General features: G+C 40.2%; 1 protein-coding gene across 1 annotated transcript in view; it reads left to right on the forward strand.

Annotated features, from left to right (window-relative positions):
* The window catches only part of PPARGC1A (peroxisome proliferator-activated receptor gamma, coactivator 1 alpha), a gene marked incomplete at its 5' end in the record, with an annotated part of 59645 nt that overhangs the window by 20358 nt on the left and 23065 nt on the right, over positions 1 to 16222 (forward strand). Inside the window, 3 exons of the mRNA XM_010132384.1 lie at positions 9709 to 9903; positions 10863 to 10985; positions 11851 to 12055. Of these exons, the coding sequence (XP_010130686.1) occupies positions 9709 to 9903; positions 10863 to 10985; positions 11851 to 12055 (523 nt within the window). The remainder of the gene's footprint in view (positions 1 to 9708; positions 9904 to 10862; positions 10986 to 11850; positions 12056 to 16222) is intronic.

Genomic DNA, 16222 nt, shown 5'->3' on the forward strand with positions numbered 1-16222 from the left:
ACAGTTCTATTTGTATACACAAAATTGCATTGAAAGAACATTAAAGTCTAAGCACCTGTGACAAATGAAGGATTTACATACTAAAGGATATTATGAGACATCTAAACAAATCCAAATGCTTAACCAGTGGAAAATTCAGAGATGTCTCCTCATCCTGAAGAGTGTCCTTGGTGGATGTAGGAATTTACCAGGATGCACAGTTCAGTAGATGCTTTTTGAGGCAAGGGCTTATTTGCCTGTTGGCATAAGCTTGCTTTATTTTTTTTCATGGTACTGTAAAGGTGAACTGAAAAGCACAGCCAAATGCACCTGTGATCTGTGCTGTGTTTAAACCCTATACCTATTAGCACCTTCCTTACTGCGGCGTCTCCACATTCTCACTTGTTCCTTCGTTATAAAGAGCCTTCTATTGCTTTCAGCCTAGGATGCTCATGGGACATGCTGCTGGGGTGTTCTCTCAGCTGAACATCTCCTCAGATATTGGAAAGCCACGGAGGTTTTTTAAAACTTTTTTAGCCGGGTAAGAATGGAACGCACATATATAAAGATACGTGTGGGTTTTTTTTCCTTTTCATGGTGATTTCCTCAGGGTTTTTTAGGACTAATGTCTACTATTTTTGTTTACCTAGCTAAACCACCTCTCTCGACAGTATGTGTGTCACTCCACGTGTCTGCTGGTACATACCAGGAGGAATTTGGAGCCATTGCTGTGACAGTTAAAGACAGAACTATAGCTGCATAGGTAAAACATATAGAGTAAATGCATCTTTAAACTTGTAAATAACTTTCTATATTGTGTCTGAAAAAAAACTCGTTGAGCCAGCTCAGACCAGATGGCAGCTTTCCAGTTAGATCACAGCAAAAATTAATGGGAAGCTCAGATGTATTAATGAAGAACCAATCCATTCATGCTGCAGGTATAAGGAAAACCAGTGTTTTTTCTTCCTGTGAGACATGACTTGTGTTTATTGTACCTGTTCAACAGGCATGATGGTAGGTGATGAAGCTGAACATGCTGAAAAATTAAAACATCATAAAAAGCATTTAATGAAGTTGATACTTTACAAATGGTAATTTCCTGGTCAAATTAAATTCCAATTTTCTAACAGTGAAAGCAACAGATAGAAGTGTCTTATTTGCAGTTTAAAAAGGCATTTCTGAATGTGTGTTCTGTTTGCACAAAAACAGTCTCCGCATAATTGAACAAAATTAAAAAATATGTGTAAACTCTTCTCTGCTATATTGTATATAATTTTATCCTGAAATTTATATTTCTGTAAAGTCATAAATCTCTAGGAAGAAGTAGGGATTATGACAGACATCCTGACACATCCAATATAATTAAAACTAAAACATGCAATACTGAAAGAGAATGAACAAAAGCAGCAAAATTATGCTTCGTAGTTTGCAAACTACACTACTATTCAAGTGCATTTTTAGAGATGTCTGTCATTTTCAAGAGGGAAAGGAAGTTTTTACATCAATTACATGTATTTCACATTACAGTGAAATAACCACTGCAAAATATATGTAGCTTTTTTTTGTAGAACATGCCATGCTGCCTAGCGAAGGTGAGAAATTTTAAGACAGTGCATAGAGAGATTAGTGTGGGCATGTACCATAAATCAAGTAAATAAATAAATCTGTGCAAGCAGTGTTTGAGTATTTGGACTGAAATACTGCTGACACTGTCACTGAAAGCTTTGCAAAGAGTCCCAAACTACTTCCCTACCTGATGCTGTAGCTTTACTCCCCTGCCTCCCTCTTTTTGATGTACTTACTGCCCATTAGAGCTTGTCTGGATTGGGATCCCTTGGTCAGGAAGTCTGACTCTCTACCCTCCTGTATATTTTAGGTGCATAATAATAATTAAAATCTCTGGATTGTTGCTTGCTACCTTACCACGTGCCTAAACAGCTGCCTGTAAGACGGCTGGGTAAGAGGTGCTGCTCCAAGAGGGAAGATGCTGAGTGGTGGGCTTGGAGAGCAGCCTGCATACCCTCTTACACCCTGGGCAGTGAGCTACTTGTGCAGATTGGGCTGCCCATCCTTCAACCCCCCTCCTCAGTGACAGCTCACCTGCTCCTCTGCTCACCCCTGCTTCTACACCAGTGCCGGCAGCAAGTAAACTTCACTTTCCTCCTTGCTTTTCTCACCACCTCGCACAGTGAAGGAAAGCTCCCAGCCTTTCTTTTCTCTGTGGCTGTTCATCAGGCTCTTCCTCCCCTTTGCACTTCTGCTCTTTCTCTGCTCTTGGTTTTCCCCACTGGAGATGTAGGTAAGATTTTTGAGCTTCACTGTGGAGATCTGCCCAAATCTAGCCCACCACAGGCTGGACAAGACATGCCAGGTCTTTCCTGCTGCAGTTCCCTGCCCCTCAAGACCAAGTGGTCCTCCTTGGCCCTGGTCAAGACAACACAATAGTATGTCCACAGCATGCCTCAGCATTATGGACAAGCAGTAAGAGGTTTGGTAATGCTTTTACAGTGTCAAGTCCTGTAGAAGTTAAAAAGCCCCTCTGGTGAGCTAACCCAGTGCAAACATAGGTAAAGCGTTTATTTGGTAATCAGCAAATTAGCCCTTGTAGTCAGTAAATGCTGAGGCCCAAACTGCTGATAAGATGATTTGCTTTCAGGTGTTTTCTCAATATTGTGCTCAGCATCAAATATAAATTGAATAGAGTGACCTTTTGATACTGAGTCAAATTGACTGCATTTCCAAAGATTCTGTGGTTTCAATTACCATAAATTTTTGATATTGGGTCTACCACCGGTGCACCTATTCCAGCATAGCAATATCTTATCTTTGGTCCCCTCAGCACAGTCAACAGCACGATAGCTTGCTCTCGGATGATTTTTTGTTTTGTCTTTTACCCGGAATCAAAGATTACTATCATAGAGGGGAAGGATGCAGTTTACACAAATGAAATTGGAATGGTTTGCAAAACATGAATGAATTTTGATCAGAGGATGTAAAACAGGCTACAGGTTGCTAGCTGAATGCTCAGTTTGTGAGATGAATAAGTCAATTAGTAGTTCTTCAGTTTATTAGAAACTTAATTGCCAGGCTGTAATGGAAACTTCTAAATGCAACAACTCTTGGAAGCAATAAAAAAAGTGACTTTGTGGTAGAAGATTATTTAGTAGGCTCTTTTAAACTGACGTGTTTAGATTAGAGCAGAAAGGTTAGATTTTTCACCTGAAAAGATAGTCCATCTCACAGGAGCTATGGCAGCATTACTTACAGTGACGAAGGGCATGATCTGAAAGAAAAGCCTATTTGCAAATGGCCTGTGCTGTGGTTTTGCATTGTGATGCTTTAATCCCAGGTCCTTGACAGAAGTTTTACAATATCAGGTGAGCATGTCTCTCTTTCAGAGAGGAAGTAGCTTGAGTTCTGTTACCAAGATTAAACATGAGAGCTTCTTGAGACTAGAAATATACACCATGTTGACTTACATGAATAATAATAAATGTTCTAACTTTTATGTTGTTATACCCTGAAGAAGGGAGGGGGAAAATGGATGCTGCATTTACTTCCATCTCCTTCAGCCTGCAGACCTTGCGTAGGTCCTTCTTGCAGTGCTGTAATGTCCCTGGGAGTGATGACGGGAGTTGGTTCCACTCCAGTACCTGCATTGTATATAATTACACTATTTATTTAACGTTGTTTTGGGGAAAAGTAGGATAGCAAAGCATAGTGCTTCAGGTCTGTACAATATGTCCCAAAATCCTGCTGCAGTGAAGCTTTTACATAAATACAGAGATGTAATTGGTCCTATGTACGGTCCATATGGGCCATGGGACTGCTGAAATCAGAAGGCAAGCTCTGGGTTCAACTGATCTTTGCCTACAAGTGCACATTCGGAGTATGAGCATAGCTGTCTCCTTCAAGAAGAGAAGATCTCTTGTTTCCTTGCCATACCCTAAAGGCATTTGCACAGGGGTGGTGATAATTAATCCCTGCATTTTTACTACATATAAAGAAACCTGGCTGTAATTTTCTCCTAGTGGGACTCCATTTTGTTTTTAAAGATAATTGATAGCTCTGGACTTAGCATTTCAATTATGGGAGTGTCTCTTGGGGACCAGACTAACAGACCTTGGAAAAACGTTCTAATGCAAATGGATCATGTGGATTTTTACTGTAAGACAGCACAGGACACCTGAGGATTTGCAAAGCAGTTGAACAGCAAAATAAAAGCTGAAATACTTCTCAAAGTGTATAATGGCACGGGACTGGTTGTGAGCCGGTGGAGTGCAACCAGTGGTTCTTTGCTTGGACTACTGATTCCTCTTTGGCCCTGGGAGAAAATACTTACAGTTAGCTCTAAGCTGAGTAAAAGGAGGCACTTGCCTTGGACATCACATTGAGAAGGCAGCAAAATCACCATCACAGCAGTGTCTGCGCTGGTGCCGTGGCAGGTTGCCTCCTTCTGCTCCAGAAGAGAGAAAACTTGGGCTGTAATTCTTCCCTTTCACTGTCCCTGACCTGAGTGCTCATTTTTTTGCTGGCAGGAGCAGGAAGACCAGCCTGCATCCTAATCTTTTTCCCTCCTCTGACCTTTCCTGTGCTTCTCCCCAGACTGTGGCTTCTTATCCTCAGGTGGTAAAGCTTGGTTTGTGGACCAGGGCTGAGATACCATCTGCCCCTACTCCTGTATGTTGACAGGAGGTGCTCAGGGCTGGGATGGTGTTGGTAAGCTTTTTGATGCCTCCGCATCTCTATGCGGACAAAAGGGTGAATTTGTACCCCTCATTTCTCCTAGTGGTATGAGTCTTAAGGATGTTCTTATTCCAAAATGTGTCAGTAAGGAATTAAATCCTGTTGAAAGTCCCAGATGTGCTCACAAGCCATTTTTGTGCTTTTGAAAATAGTACCATAATGTATTAGTATTTTTAGATCAATTGGATATTTCCAGCTGGAGGAAAATCTCTTATTTTCTTTGTTAATTGTGCTATGAATAGATCTTAGGCTATGAGGAGAAATGAGTCAATATGTTGAAATGGTCATCCCTCGAGAGTTCAGGTGTACACCTGGCTGCTCTGAATTGCTTACCAAGCTGGGCTGCTGGGGTGGTGACAGCTTCTACCAGCTGCAGATCTGTCCCAAAGTTTCCTGGCCTTTTTATGAAGACATGGCAAGCTGCCACTGCTCCCAGCTCCTCAGGGCTGTGGATTAATACCACAGTTTAGACCCTGATCTTTCAGTTTGAATCACTATAGGCCCCTGCACTGTTCAAATTATCAGTAAATCTCACTTCAAGAAGGACGTTGAGGTGCTGGAGGAGGTTCAGAGAAGGGCAGAGAAACTAGTGAAGGGTTTAGAGAACTTGTCTTATGTGGAGCAGCTGAGGGAACTGGGATTATTATCCCCTGATAAGGCTCAGGGGAGACCTTATCACTCTCTACAACTACCTGAAAGGTGGTTGTAGTGAGGTGGGAGTAGGTCTCTTCTCCCATGTTATGAATGACAGGACAAGAGGAAGTGGCCTTAAGTTGCTTTGGGGAAAATTTAGTTTGGATATCAGGAAAAATTTCTTTACAGAGAAGGTTGCGAAACATTGAGCATCGGAACAGGCTGCCCAGGGAGGTGGTGCAGTCCCCATCCCTGAAATTGTTTAAAAGCCATGTGGATGTGGTGCTGAGGGACGTGGTTTAAGCACCCTGGCAGTGCAGGGTGAATGGTTGGACTCGATGATCTTAAAGGTCTCTTCCAACCAGATGATACTGTGATTTTCTAAAGAAAACTTAGAGCAGCATCATCGTTCATTAGCTGATTTCACTCCTTGAGATACAGTAAGCAAAAGCTGTGCATGTAATAATCACAAATGAAAGGTGGAGGGAATCAACCAGAGGGAAAATGTTGGAAGATACTATTAACATTTGGAAAAGATTTTTTGAATGATTGGTTTGACCCTTTTATGGAGTGAATCAGCATACTCAAGCTGATTGCAAGAGAGCTACAGCAGAGTCCTGTGTCTGGACCTCTGCACAGCAACTTCAAGGTTTTAAAGAAGGGATTGGTGCATGGGAAAGACAAGGTGGCCAAGTCTCCATTGCAGCTCAGTCTTAGGCATCTGCAGTGGGATTGCCTACAAGTAGCATCTAACATGTAACATATAACATAGACATAACCACAAGGTAAACCTGGCTCCGTCAACAGACAAAATAAGCAAAGGAGAAAAAAATTATTTGGGATAGAGGATTTAAGTACCTTTGTGTGGGTGAGTTATCAGCTCATTTCTTACAGCTATTCACTGGCCAAAGAGAGAATATCTCTGGAGATGTTTTACTGAAGGCGGAAATCCGATTAGAATAAGATAGTTACACAACTAATAAAGTGTTTTCAGACAGAATTATTTTTGGTGCTGTAGAAATATTAAAGCATTAGAGCAAAACATGTAAAAGCAGGGAAGAGCACAGTTAGAAGCTTTTCATGGTCTTTAGGGTCCCAGATCACTAATTTTTGAGGATCAGTTAGTATTCTGAAAGTTTACAGCACTAGCCAGCTTTCCCCGTTGTGTTCACCCTTGCATAGTGATGCCAGTGCCAAATCTTATTTCTTTTCAGAGCTAATGCTAATCTGAATATGCTAGAAGCTTCTTCTGTCAGAAATGTGGAAGTGTGAGCGTTTGGTGACATACTCTGGTTCCTTGCCTCCTCCAACTGGGTGAAAATTTACAGGATTCAGGCCCTGTCCTCATGCCTTTATGTTGAACTACCAAACAAGGATGTTAAGAAGTTCATGTGGTGTGGCTGGGAAGTAATGCATCACTGCTTCTGCATTGAAAAAACCCATTAGTTAGCAAGATGCAGTCATTATGAATTGGTTTTGTGTTAATTGATGCATGTGTTTGCTGTCCAGCTTTACATCTGAGATTATCCTCCACTCTTTTTTTTTTTTTCCCCTCCACATGGTTGTCTAAATTCTTAGAATCTCCTCCTTTAGACAGAAGTAAAACCTTTCAGTGTGACCCTGCTTGGAAGATAGGGACATGGTGGAGTGAGTTCCTGAGAGCACACAGCACATCATCTGACCTCGGCAGAGATCAAAGGAGCTCAGCTCCTCCAGATTCACAAAGCCTGTGTGATGCACAGGTTGGATGCCTGTCTGAAATACCAACTTCTGTGGTGACAGTACTGAAACTGTGAAAGAGCCTGCATTTGGCCATGGCGCTGCTTCTCCCCAGTGCTGTCAACACCAAGACTCAGCTTGCAATAGCAAAGCAGAAAGCTGCTGCTTCAGTGATTATTGCTCAGACATTGACGTACCCAACCATCTCTCCCTCTGCATCTTCTCTCAGCACCGTTTCTGCTGTATCTGATAATTGTGTTTCTTTATAAACAGTAATTTAGGACAATTAGGAGCAAGTGCATAGTTAAACCTTTAAAAGGTTATCTAGCAATGTCATTTTCTTGACTAATGTGTTCCTGCTGCCATGTCGTTTGTGAATAGACATGTGTAAGCCAGCTCGAGTGCTTCATCTGTGGTGACTTTGATTTATTTGCTCTGTAAATTGGGACTGAAGCAATAATGGAAAGTGACATTAATTGTTTAACAGAGTCCTCTTTGTCACATCCTTTGCTTTCTCTGTGGTGTTTGAATGTTGAAACTTGTACAAAACTAATTGAAATTGCTGTGATGAGGACCGGTGTCCACTCAACTTTCTGTTCTTGAACGTCAGCGCACTTGAATATCTGTTTAAAGCACGAGAGCTGAGCAGCTAACAGCAAATATCAGGGTATCTTTTGGCATGCTATTATTAAAGAAGGCATTCCCCATTAGAAATAGTAACATTTCCAGCTTTGTTGTCTGCTTTTTAAGCTGCAAGGCCAGTGATGCATTCCAGCAGCTAGATTTGCTGGAGAAGTCCTTGGTGCTGGATCAGGCAGCCAGACCCTCTCACGGGCACCCTGGGACTGAGGGCCAGCTCTCACTGCCGTTCATCCCACCACCTGTGAGTGGCTTGAAATACCATTGGGAATAAGAAGTCAGCACTTTTTTTACGTTGCAAAGTACAATTTTGTCCAATAAGGCCTTTTCTTACTTTTCTAGAAGTGACACTGTAATTGTCCTCTTTTCGTCTTAAAAAGTGGCTGCGAAAAGCTGGATTTGGAGTTTATTCACAAGGTGGCTCCCCTTTGCAATTTCCATCCTCTGCATGCTGTGTCTGCTTGGTATGGTGGAAATCACCAGATACTGTAACTTAAGACTCATGCTTCTCCTTTGGCATTAGCTTTGCCTGAATGTTTATTTGTTTCTTGTGGATGATGCTGTAAACACCATCACAGTTGGCGCTCTGTAGCTTTCTAGCTCAAAGACAGAGTTTTCTGTAAGAAGCCATGAGGTGTGATTTGCCAGAAGCCTGCTAGGAGCAATTATGTATGTGGTTTATGAGCACCTCTGGTCTGAGCCTGGTAGATTAAAGTATTACTGAAAAAAGTCAAGCTAACAGGATACCCAGATTCACTTGGTTTATTTTTTTTTCTGAGGTGTAACTGGCAATGTTTCGTTGTTGACTTTTTTTGTGTTTGTTTGTTTGACTTACTGGTATATTTCTTACTAGTTCACTTTTCAACTGTGAGATATGAATTTAGCTGAGATGTCTTCATACTGTGAACCTGGAGCGTCATGAGCCACTCTGAGTCTGCTGGAAAAATTCCAAATTTGATATCCCTAGAATCAGTGAAAGGCTTTTCATTTACTTTAATAGCACTAGGATCAGCCTAGGAATCCTAGATAATTGATCTGCCAAGATCAACTTCCAATCTTTCTGAGAAATAAATATAATAATTTTTACACAATTCTATTCCTCAGAACTTTCAGTACTCAAAAAATCTGTACCTTAATAAACAGTAGGGACTATATTTCATTAAAAAATTGGAAGTCATTTAAATTTACTCAATTTGACAAAAAGAAGTCTTGTTGCTGAAATAAGATATCTAATATGAATTAACATTACAGCCACGTCTGATTAGGAATTAATCTGCTTTTTATAATTGCAGTCTCAGTTAGATAAATGCCTACAATTGTCGCATTGAGCACTCAACATAACTCGAAAGGACAACTTCAAAGGCAACCTGCCTAATACGTTTCTTTAAAAGAAACCCGGAGAGCCTCCCTTCTACAATACGAGTCCTGATGGCTGATCTTATGCCAAAATGCTCAGGAATGAGAAGGCTTTTGCTTGGTTTTGGAGTAAGGATTTCCAGAAGTATGGAAGGGAAACCCTTTCTCTCTTACACCAGACCACGTATGTGAACAAGGTTTTCTAAATTTTATTGGTGATTCATTTTGGTCTTCTGATTAGCTGTCTTGTTGTTGGATTCTTGTAATTTTGTCAGGTCAATTAGCTGGCGTTCAGTGTTGGAAAGAGAAAGAAAGAGACAGCTTGGTCTGACACCATCATTAGGTGTCAGCAGCTTAGGCACATCCTGTAATAGAATCCCTGGGTAATTACTTGTTGTTACACTGGATAAAAGAGAAAAAAAAAATGTGGAAGAAAAGTAAACTAGAGCAGTACAGTGTGAGTACAAAGAGATTTCTCTTGAACACAGAGATGGATAATTTTATTGCGCTTATTTATGTATTCCAAGACATTGTTGTAGGTTACTGTTTCAAGGGCTGGTTTAACTGTGTTTTGAGAGGCATAATTTTGTTCCTTTTCTCACCTGGTTCCACTTTTTGTTTTGTCCTCTCTCACAGAAGATAGATGAAGAGAGCGAGGCAAACTTGCTAGCCGTTCTCACTGAAACACTGGACAGCATCCCTGTGGATGAGGATGGATTGCCTTCATTTGATGCACTGACAGATGGAGATGTGACCAACGAAAATGCCACTAGCCCTTCCCCAATGCCCGACGGCACCCCTCCAACTCAGGAGGCAGAAGAGCCGTCTCTAGTAAGAACCCTTCCTACTGTTTAACAGGAATTGGATGTGCCTCTGGCTACCCGCTGCATGGGTATGATGTAGTCACAGTAAGGTCTGGACTTTTCATTTAGACTGGAAAGAAAAATCAAGTAAAGAACTGAAAATTAAGTGGGGGGAAAACTACCATAAAATACCACAGGATGACTGATAAGGCAGTCTGTTAAAAATTGTGTTGAATTGGTTTTGAGATTCTTGAGCTAATGGCTGACGCTTTTGCTTATGATTCTGTTCAGATAAGTCAGGGTAATGTTTTTTTAATTCATATTTCATTTCTTGGGGCTCTTTTTGGATGTATGTTTAGATGTCGCTTTTGGTGATATGTAGAGAAAGACCAATTGAGTCTGGCGGGATGTGCAGCTAATTTTGTGCCTTTAACATTGATTTGACCAGTAAGCACTAGCTGAATGCTAATGAGAGCAAAACTGAACCTTGGGTGAGGATGTGGGTGAAACCTTATATGCATTTTTCTCAGTAAAACCAGTTTGAGATGTGATTCTGTTTCTGTTGAAAGCCCCTTATCACTGGCTACTGCAGAAGCAGAGCCAGGTACCGGCATCGTGACGCTGTATCCATTAGTCTGTTAACGTTAACATCTCTCTTTAGATGAGAGACCTCTTCTGTCAAACAGATTGCCAAGAATTTTATTTTGCCATGGATTGAGAAATCCAAGACCCCTGTCATTTCTGCTTGCCCCATAGAATACTGCTGTAAAAGGGGCAGAAATATGCTGCCAAGCCAGAGGAAAATGAAATCTGTTTGCTCTAGGGAATATCGAACCCTTCTTTCTGTTTTATTGTACTTTGCTTGCTGAAATTGATATAGCTAATTTTACGTAACTATGCAAAAAATGTAGATAAGTAATTTTAATCCATAAAGATGCGTAACTTTACTCTTTTCCTTCCACCTCCCTTTCCCTGATGTGTTTGTAGCTTAAGAAGCTCTTGCTGGCTCCAGCCAACACTCAGCTAAATTACAATGAATGCAGTGGTCTCAGCACACAAAACCATGCAAACTCTAATCACAGGATCAGAACAAGCCCTGTGGTTGTTAAGGTACAATCTTAATCTTTGTAATAGGGAAAAAAGAAAAAGAAAAGAAATAAAAAGAAACAAAGTCTTTTATGCTTTCAGCAACCGGTAAATGTATATGTTTTGTATTAATCTGGCAACTTCTTTTAAAAAAACGTGAACAGATTATAGACTAGGTTTCAGAAAATCACTTTAGCTTCTTTATGTTCTAAATATTTAGTTTATGCTTTTTTTCTTGATGGAGTTTGGTTGTAGTCCCATCATCTGTTGCCTGCTTTATTGATACGGAGTAGTAGAGGGTATGATAAAATTTGTTAGTGGGCTGGTGTTTTTTATGTGTGACTCCAGGATGAGGGGCTGTCATTCTACCAGCTGTGTGATGTAAAAAAATGACACTGGATTCTTGGCAGAAGATGTATATTAGCCATTAATTGGACAGAATAGGGGCTCTGACATAATTGTGTTAGCAGGCAATATTAAACAATGTTTGCCTTGCCAGTCACTGTAACTGAAAACGGAGCGTTTAGGGGTACTTAAGAGAGTTGTGAATGCTGGGCTCAAGCAATCAGCAACAAATTAAGGTTTAAACCAGCTTATATTTTGTGCACAGTAAAGGTGCTGTAGGGTCTTGTTAGTTACATGTTGCTGAGTAGGAACATTGAAATGTAGGAGAAATGAAATAAAAAGCTGCATAAATGTCATTTAGGAATTTTAAACATAATTTTCTTGCCTTGTTCTGCAAACAATTATTCACAGCTCATAGATCTAGTACACTTAGACTGAACACTTCATTGAAAATCTCATCTCTTCAGAAAACCTATATCCATTCTGATAAGGTTCAGCTCACTAATTTTAGCTTTATTTTATTTTATTATGCCCTGTTTTTAAGACTGAGAATTCATGGAGCAATAAAGCGAAGAGCATTTGTCAACAGCAAAAGCCTCAAAGACGTCCCTGCTCTGAACTTCTCAAATATCTGACTACAAATGATGACCCTTCTCAGACCAAACCAGCAGAGAACAGGAACAGCAGCAAAGAGAAATGCACCTCCAAAAGGAAGCCCCATCTGCAGTCTCAGACAAATCATCTGCAAGGTAGGTGTGGGACTGCAAAACACAGCTTCAGTACCAGCAATAACACAGGGAAGCTGTAATACGGCGTTTGTGAATACCCCGATACCTCTTCTGTTCTTTGGATCAGTATTGTAAACATGGCATCTCTTCTGAGTGGGGAGAATTTTAGACCAATATAATGAAGTAAGAATTGGTTAGCTAGCTTTAGCTTTAAAGCAATTTTAATCCTGTCTCTATTGCCCCCAGCCTTAGAAAAAGAATCTCAGGAAAAGTACAAATACTAATATACCAAGCTAGCTGGAGATACTTATTCACAGAGTACTCTACCACTAAGAAATCATTATATCCCTAAACAAGCTGGGCAGACCAGTTCATTAGTGAGCTGCTTTCTTTTTTTGCTAGTGTAAAACTGAAGGCATTGTTAACCTGCCACATAGTCCTTAAGAGACAATAAATAGTGGTCTCACTGCTACAGAGAAAGCAATAAATGTGTCATTCCTGTTAAAGCTGAAATGCCAGTTTGTGATTTTATTTTGTAAATAGTTGAAAGTTTAGCTGCCATCCTGATCTTCCTCTATCTTTGTAGATTCTTTATGGCCAAAACTAAACACTTGTGTTGACTTTTAGTATCCCCTGATGCATAAAGAACTGGTCTATATTACAAGTAGCTTCTATGACAACAATGCAAGAACTTGAAGCCCCCATCTCTTGCTTTCTCTCCCTCTCTTCCGTGCCTGTTCTCCCAAGGTAAAGAAAAGCTGTAAAAGTTTATGATCCCAAAGGGAGCTTTATTTTAATGTAACTGTAACTTTAAAGTACATCTATGTATATGTATTGGCCTGCCATCTAGAAGGTCAGGTGCCTATCTCAGTCGTATCAGTGCAAATCTTGGATGACTCCACTGAAGTCAGTGGAAGTTATCTGGCTGCAACAGAGGTCAAGTATTCTGGTATTTTTAAAGCAACAATTGTTATATAGAGAGAGTCCAGAGGAGGGCTACGATGATGATTAGGATACTGGAACATCTCTCTTATGAAGAAAGGCTGAGACACCTGGAGAACTTGGAGAAGAGAAGACTGAGAAGGAATCTTATCAATGCTTATAAATATCTAAAGGGTGGGTGTCAGAGGATGGGGCCAGACTTTTTCAGTGGTGCCCAATGACAGGAGAAGGGACATAAAGTGGAATGCAGGAAGTTCCATCTGAATATGAGAAGAAACTTCTTTGAGGGTGACGGAGCACTGGAACAGGCTGCCCGGAGAGGTTGCCCAATGGAGTCTCCTTCTCTGGAGAGATTCAAAACCTGCCTGGACATTCCTGTGCAGCCTAATTTAGGTGAACCTGCTTTACCAGGGGCGTTGGACTAGATGATCTCCAGAGGTCCCTTCCAACCCTTACCATTATGTGATTCTGTGAAACTCTATATGCTTTTTCTTCTTTCGCCCTCTTTCTCTCCCTGCATTTTCAGCCCACATCAAATCTAATTTTTCACTCATTGCTGGGAAGTATAGGCAAACTTAATAATCTTCCCTTCCCGCCACTAAATTCCCTTCTCGCAGCTGTACATTCTGATATCCTAAGTATAGTTTTCCCCATTATGGTCTAAAATTTTCTGAACAATGTTTCTTGTAAGAAAGAAATCCAACCACCCCTAGAGCTTCTTGGACGCCAACTGCCACTCCTTCTGGATGGATTCAGCAGTCTGCTTCACAGCGAAATCCAGACTGAACTGTACATGTAAAACCTGGCTGGCATACTGCAATGGTACTGAAACATAGACCTGCCAGAAGATACAGGGGGGCTTTATTAACACTGTTGAGTGTTATGGTGATACATCGTATATAGCATGCTATATACACATGTACATTAGACACGCAAACATAAATATGGGTCATAAAATCTTCCTATTCAGATCAGAGCTGCATTTTCTTCCCCAGCTGAGGCAATTGCATAGATTCACTGCAAAGAAGCAAGGCACGTTGTGTTGTGGAAACAGTGCAAAAGGAGGGGTTAGGAAAGTCCAAAGGGACATACTGCTAACTTAACAGTGTTTAACAGATGACTGTGAATTTGGTGGTGCTGCAGGTGAAATTGCTCTCTTTGGTTCCTACTGTTTAAGTTACAGGCTTCTGAAATGTTTTTTTTTCATCAAATTTGCCTCAAACACCAATATATGACTTCAATATCAATAGATTTGCATATAATACAAATACAAGAATATAATGGTTTCAGCTTGGATGGTCGATTCATGCAGAATCAACCTTGCAGATTTAACTGGTATTTGCAGACCTGCAGTCATTTATTCATACATTTAATCAAAACTACAAGAAAATTGGATCCTTCTGTTTTAAAAAAATAATCAGGGTCTGATATTTTCTTTCAGATTTCAGGAAAGCTCAGAAGGGCTCAGTCAAATGGTGTTTTCCTTTAGGGTTACTGTTGCAAACATATTGCAAACCCACGGGAATGTCCACAAACCCATTCATGCCAAAGATCATCTGTAGTTTCACATTGAAATTTGCCCATGAGGAAACTTAGTTCTTTTGAACCTGAATGTTTTCAATTTACAGGGACGAGCACTTCATGTGAACTCTTTTTAATGAGAAGAAAACACACCATAGTACATCTGAAAACGCTAATAAACAGGCCCCATGGAAAATGATAGTGTCTTAACTAAATATTTACACTATCAATAGCTGTATGTGAGGACGAATCCTTTACAGGAATACTGTTTGGTCAAGCCCTTGCCTAGCAATAAGAAAACTGATGGGTGTTCTGGTATGCAAATCTTTCAGTGGGAGAGCTCAGCTCATATACCTGCCTAGAATTAATACATGTCAGTGTGAGATAACACCTTGGTTCTGTGCCCACCTCTGGCAGATTTGAACTGATTGCCTCACTGCTTCAGAATTTTATATATATAGGGACATGTGGGACTGTTCAGTGGGACTAATGAGAGCTAGAATGAGACTTTAACTTAGAGGCTTAAAAAGCTGTTACACATTCAACTTCCTTAGAAAGCCTAAATTGGGTAAGAGTATGTGGGTTTTTATCCTCTTAAAAAAAAAAAAAAATGAAAGCCTTTGTATAAAACTTTATTCCAGAGCCTTACTGTACAGTCTGGGGTTTTTAAGCCAGTTTTACCTCTAGATGGCCACAGGCAAACATTAGTTTCCATAGATGTATATAAAATACACAAAAAGATGTGTCAGGTTCAGTATTACCATGTCTGGTTTTACGCACAAAGCAGCGGCGGTGCTGGATCAGACAAATAACTCATTGAGGTTCATCTCCTCACTCTGGCAAGAACTTTTGAGGAAGGTGAACCCGAGGTTACACCTGAGTTTCCATTTCTAACTTTCTTATGGGGAGGAGGAGGAACAATATGCAGCTCTTGAGAATTTAGTTAATTTTTTAAAAAATGTAATATTACTCCAGGAATGCTCTAGAGCTTCTAAAAGTAATCAATTTGCATATAAAATTCTTTAATGTTGATGGGAGCTCCAAGCCTGGAATGAATACAAAATATGCAGTAGTGACACTCTGGACAAAAGATCTGCAGTGCAGGAGTGTTCAAGGGGAACGTTTTGTCTTAAGTAATTAATCTGCAGAAGAGGTCCCCTGCTGTTGTTCTTGGTACAATGCTCTCTGTGTTTAAACCTCAATCTAACTTCTGAAAAGTAAAATTTGCAAGTAATATTAATTTTTAAATATTTTACTGGCAATTAAAGAAATCTTAGTTGTATTACAATATCCTAGTTCTTGGCTTGCTTTGGGAAAATACAAGTTTGCATGAATAAAAGCTACAAAGACTTGTATTATTACAGCTAGAGCTTTGGTTTTTTGCATATGTTAGGATTGTAGTGCTGAGAGCTTCAACCCCATTTTTAACCATCTGTGACTATGTCTGTGGCTTGTCATAGTTGGAGGATAATTTGCAGAAATTCAGACTATAACTGGTTGGACTCTGGCCTCAAAGAAACAGCCTATTCTCCATGCTATATATAAAATTGTATATTGTAGAAGTAAAATTAACTGAATATTCATAACGTTCTGTTACTTCATAGTTATTCTGCTGCTCTTGTTTCCAAATAAAACGTGAACCGTAGTCTAAATTAACTCTAAGAGACACAATATTTTCACAGTGTATCCTGTAGAGTTCTTCATTGATTTTTAACATGTACCGCT

Source organism: Buceros rhinoceros, unplaced genomic scaffold (assembly GCF_000710305.1).
Source record: "Buceros rhinoceros silvestris isolate BGI_N320 unplaced genomic scaffold, ASM71030v1 scaffold8513, whole genome shotgun sequence".
In the NCBI taxonomy this organism is placed as follows: Eukaryota; Metazoa; Chordata; class Aves; order Bucerotiformes; family Bucerotidae; genus Buceros; species Buceros rhinoceros.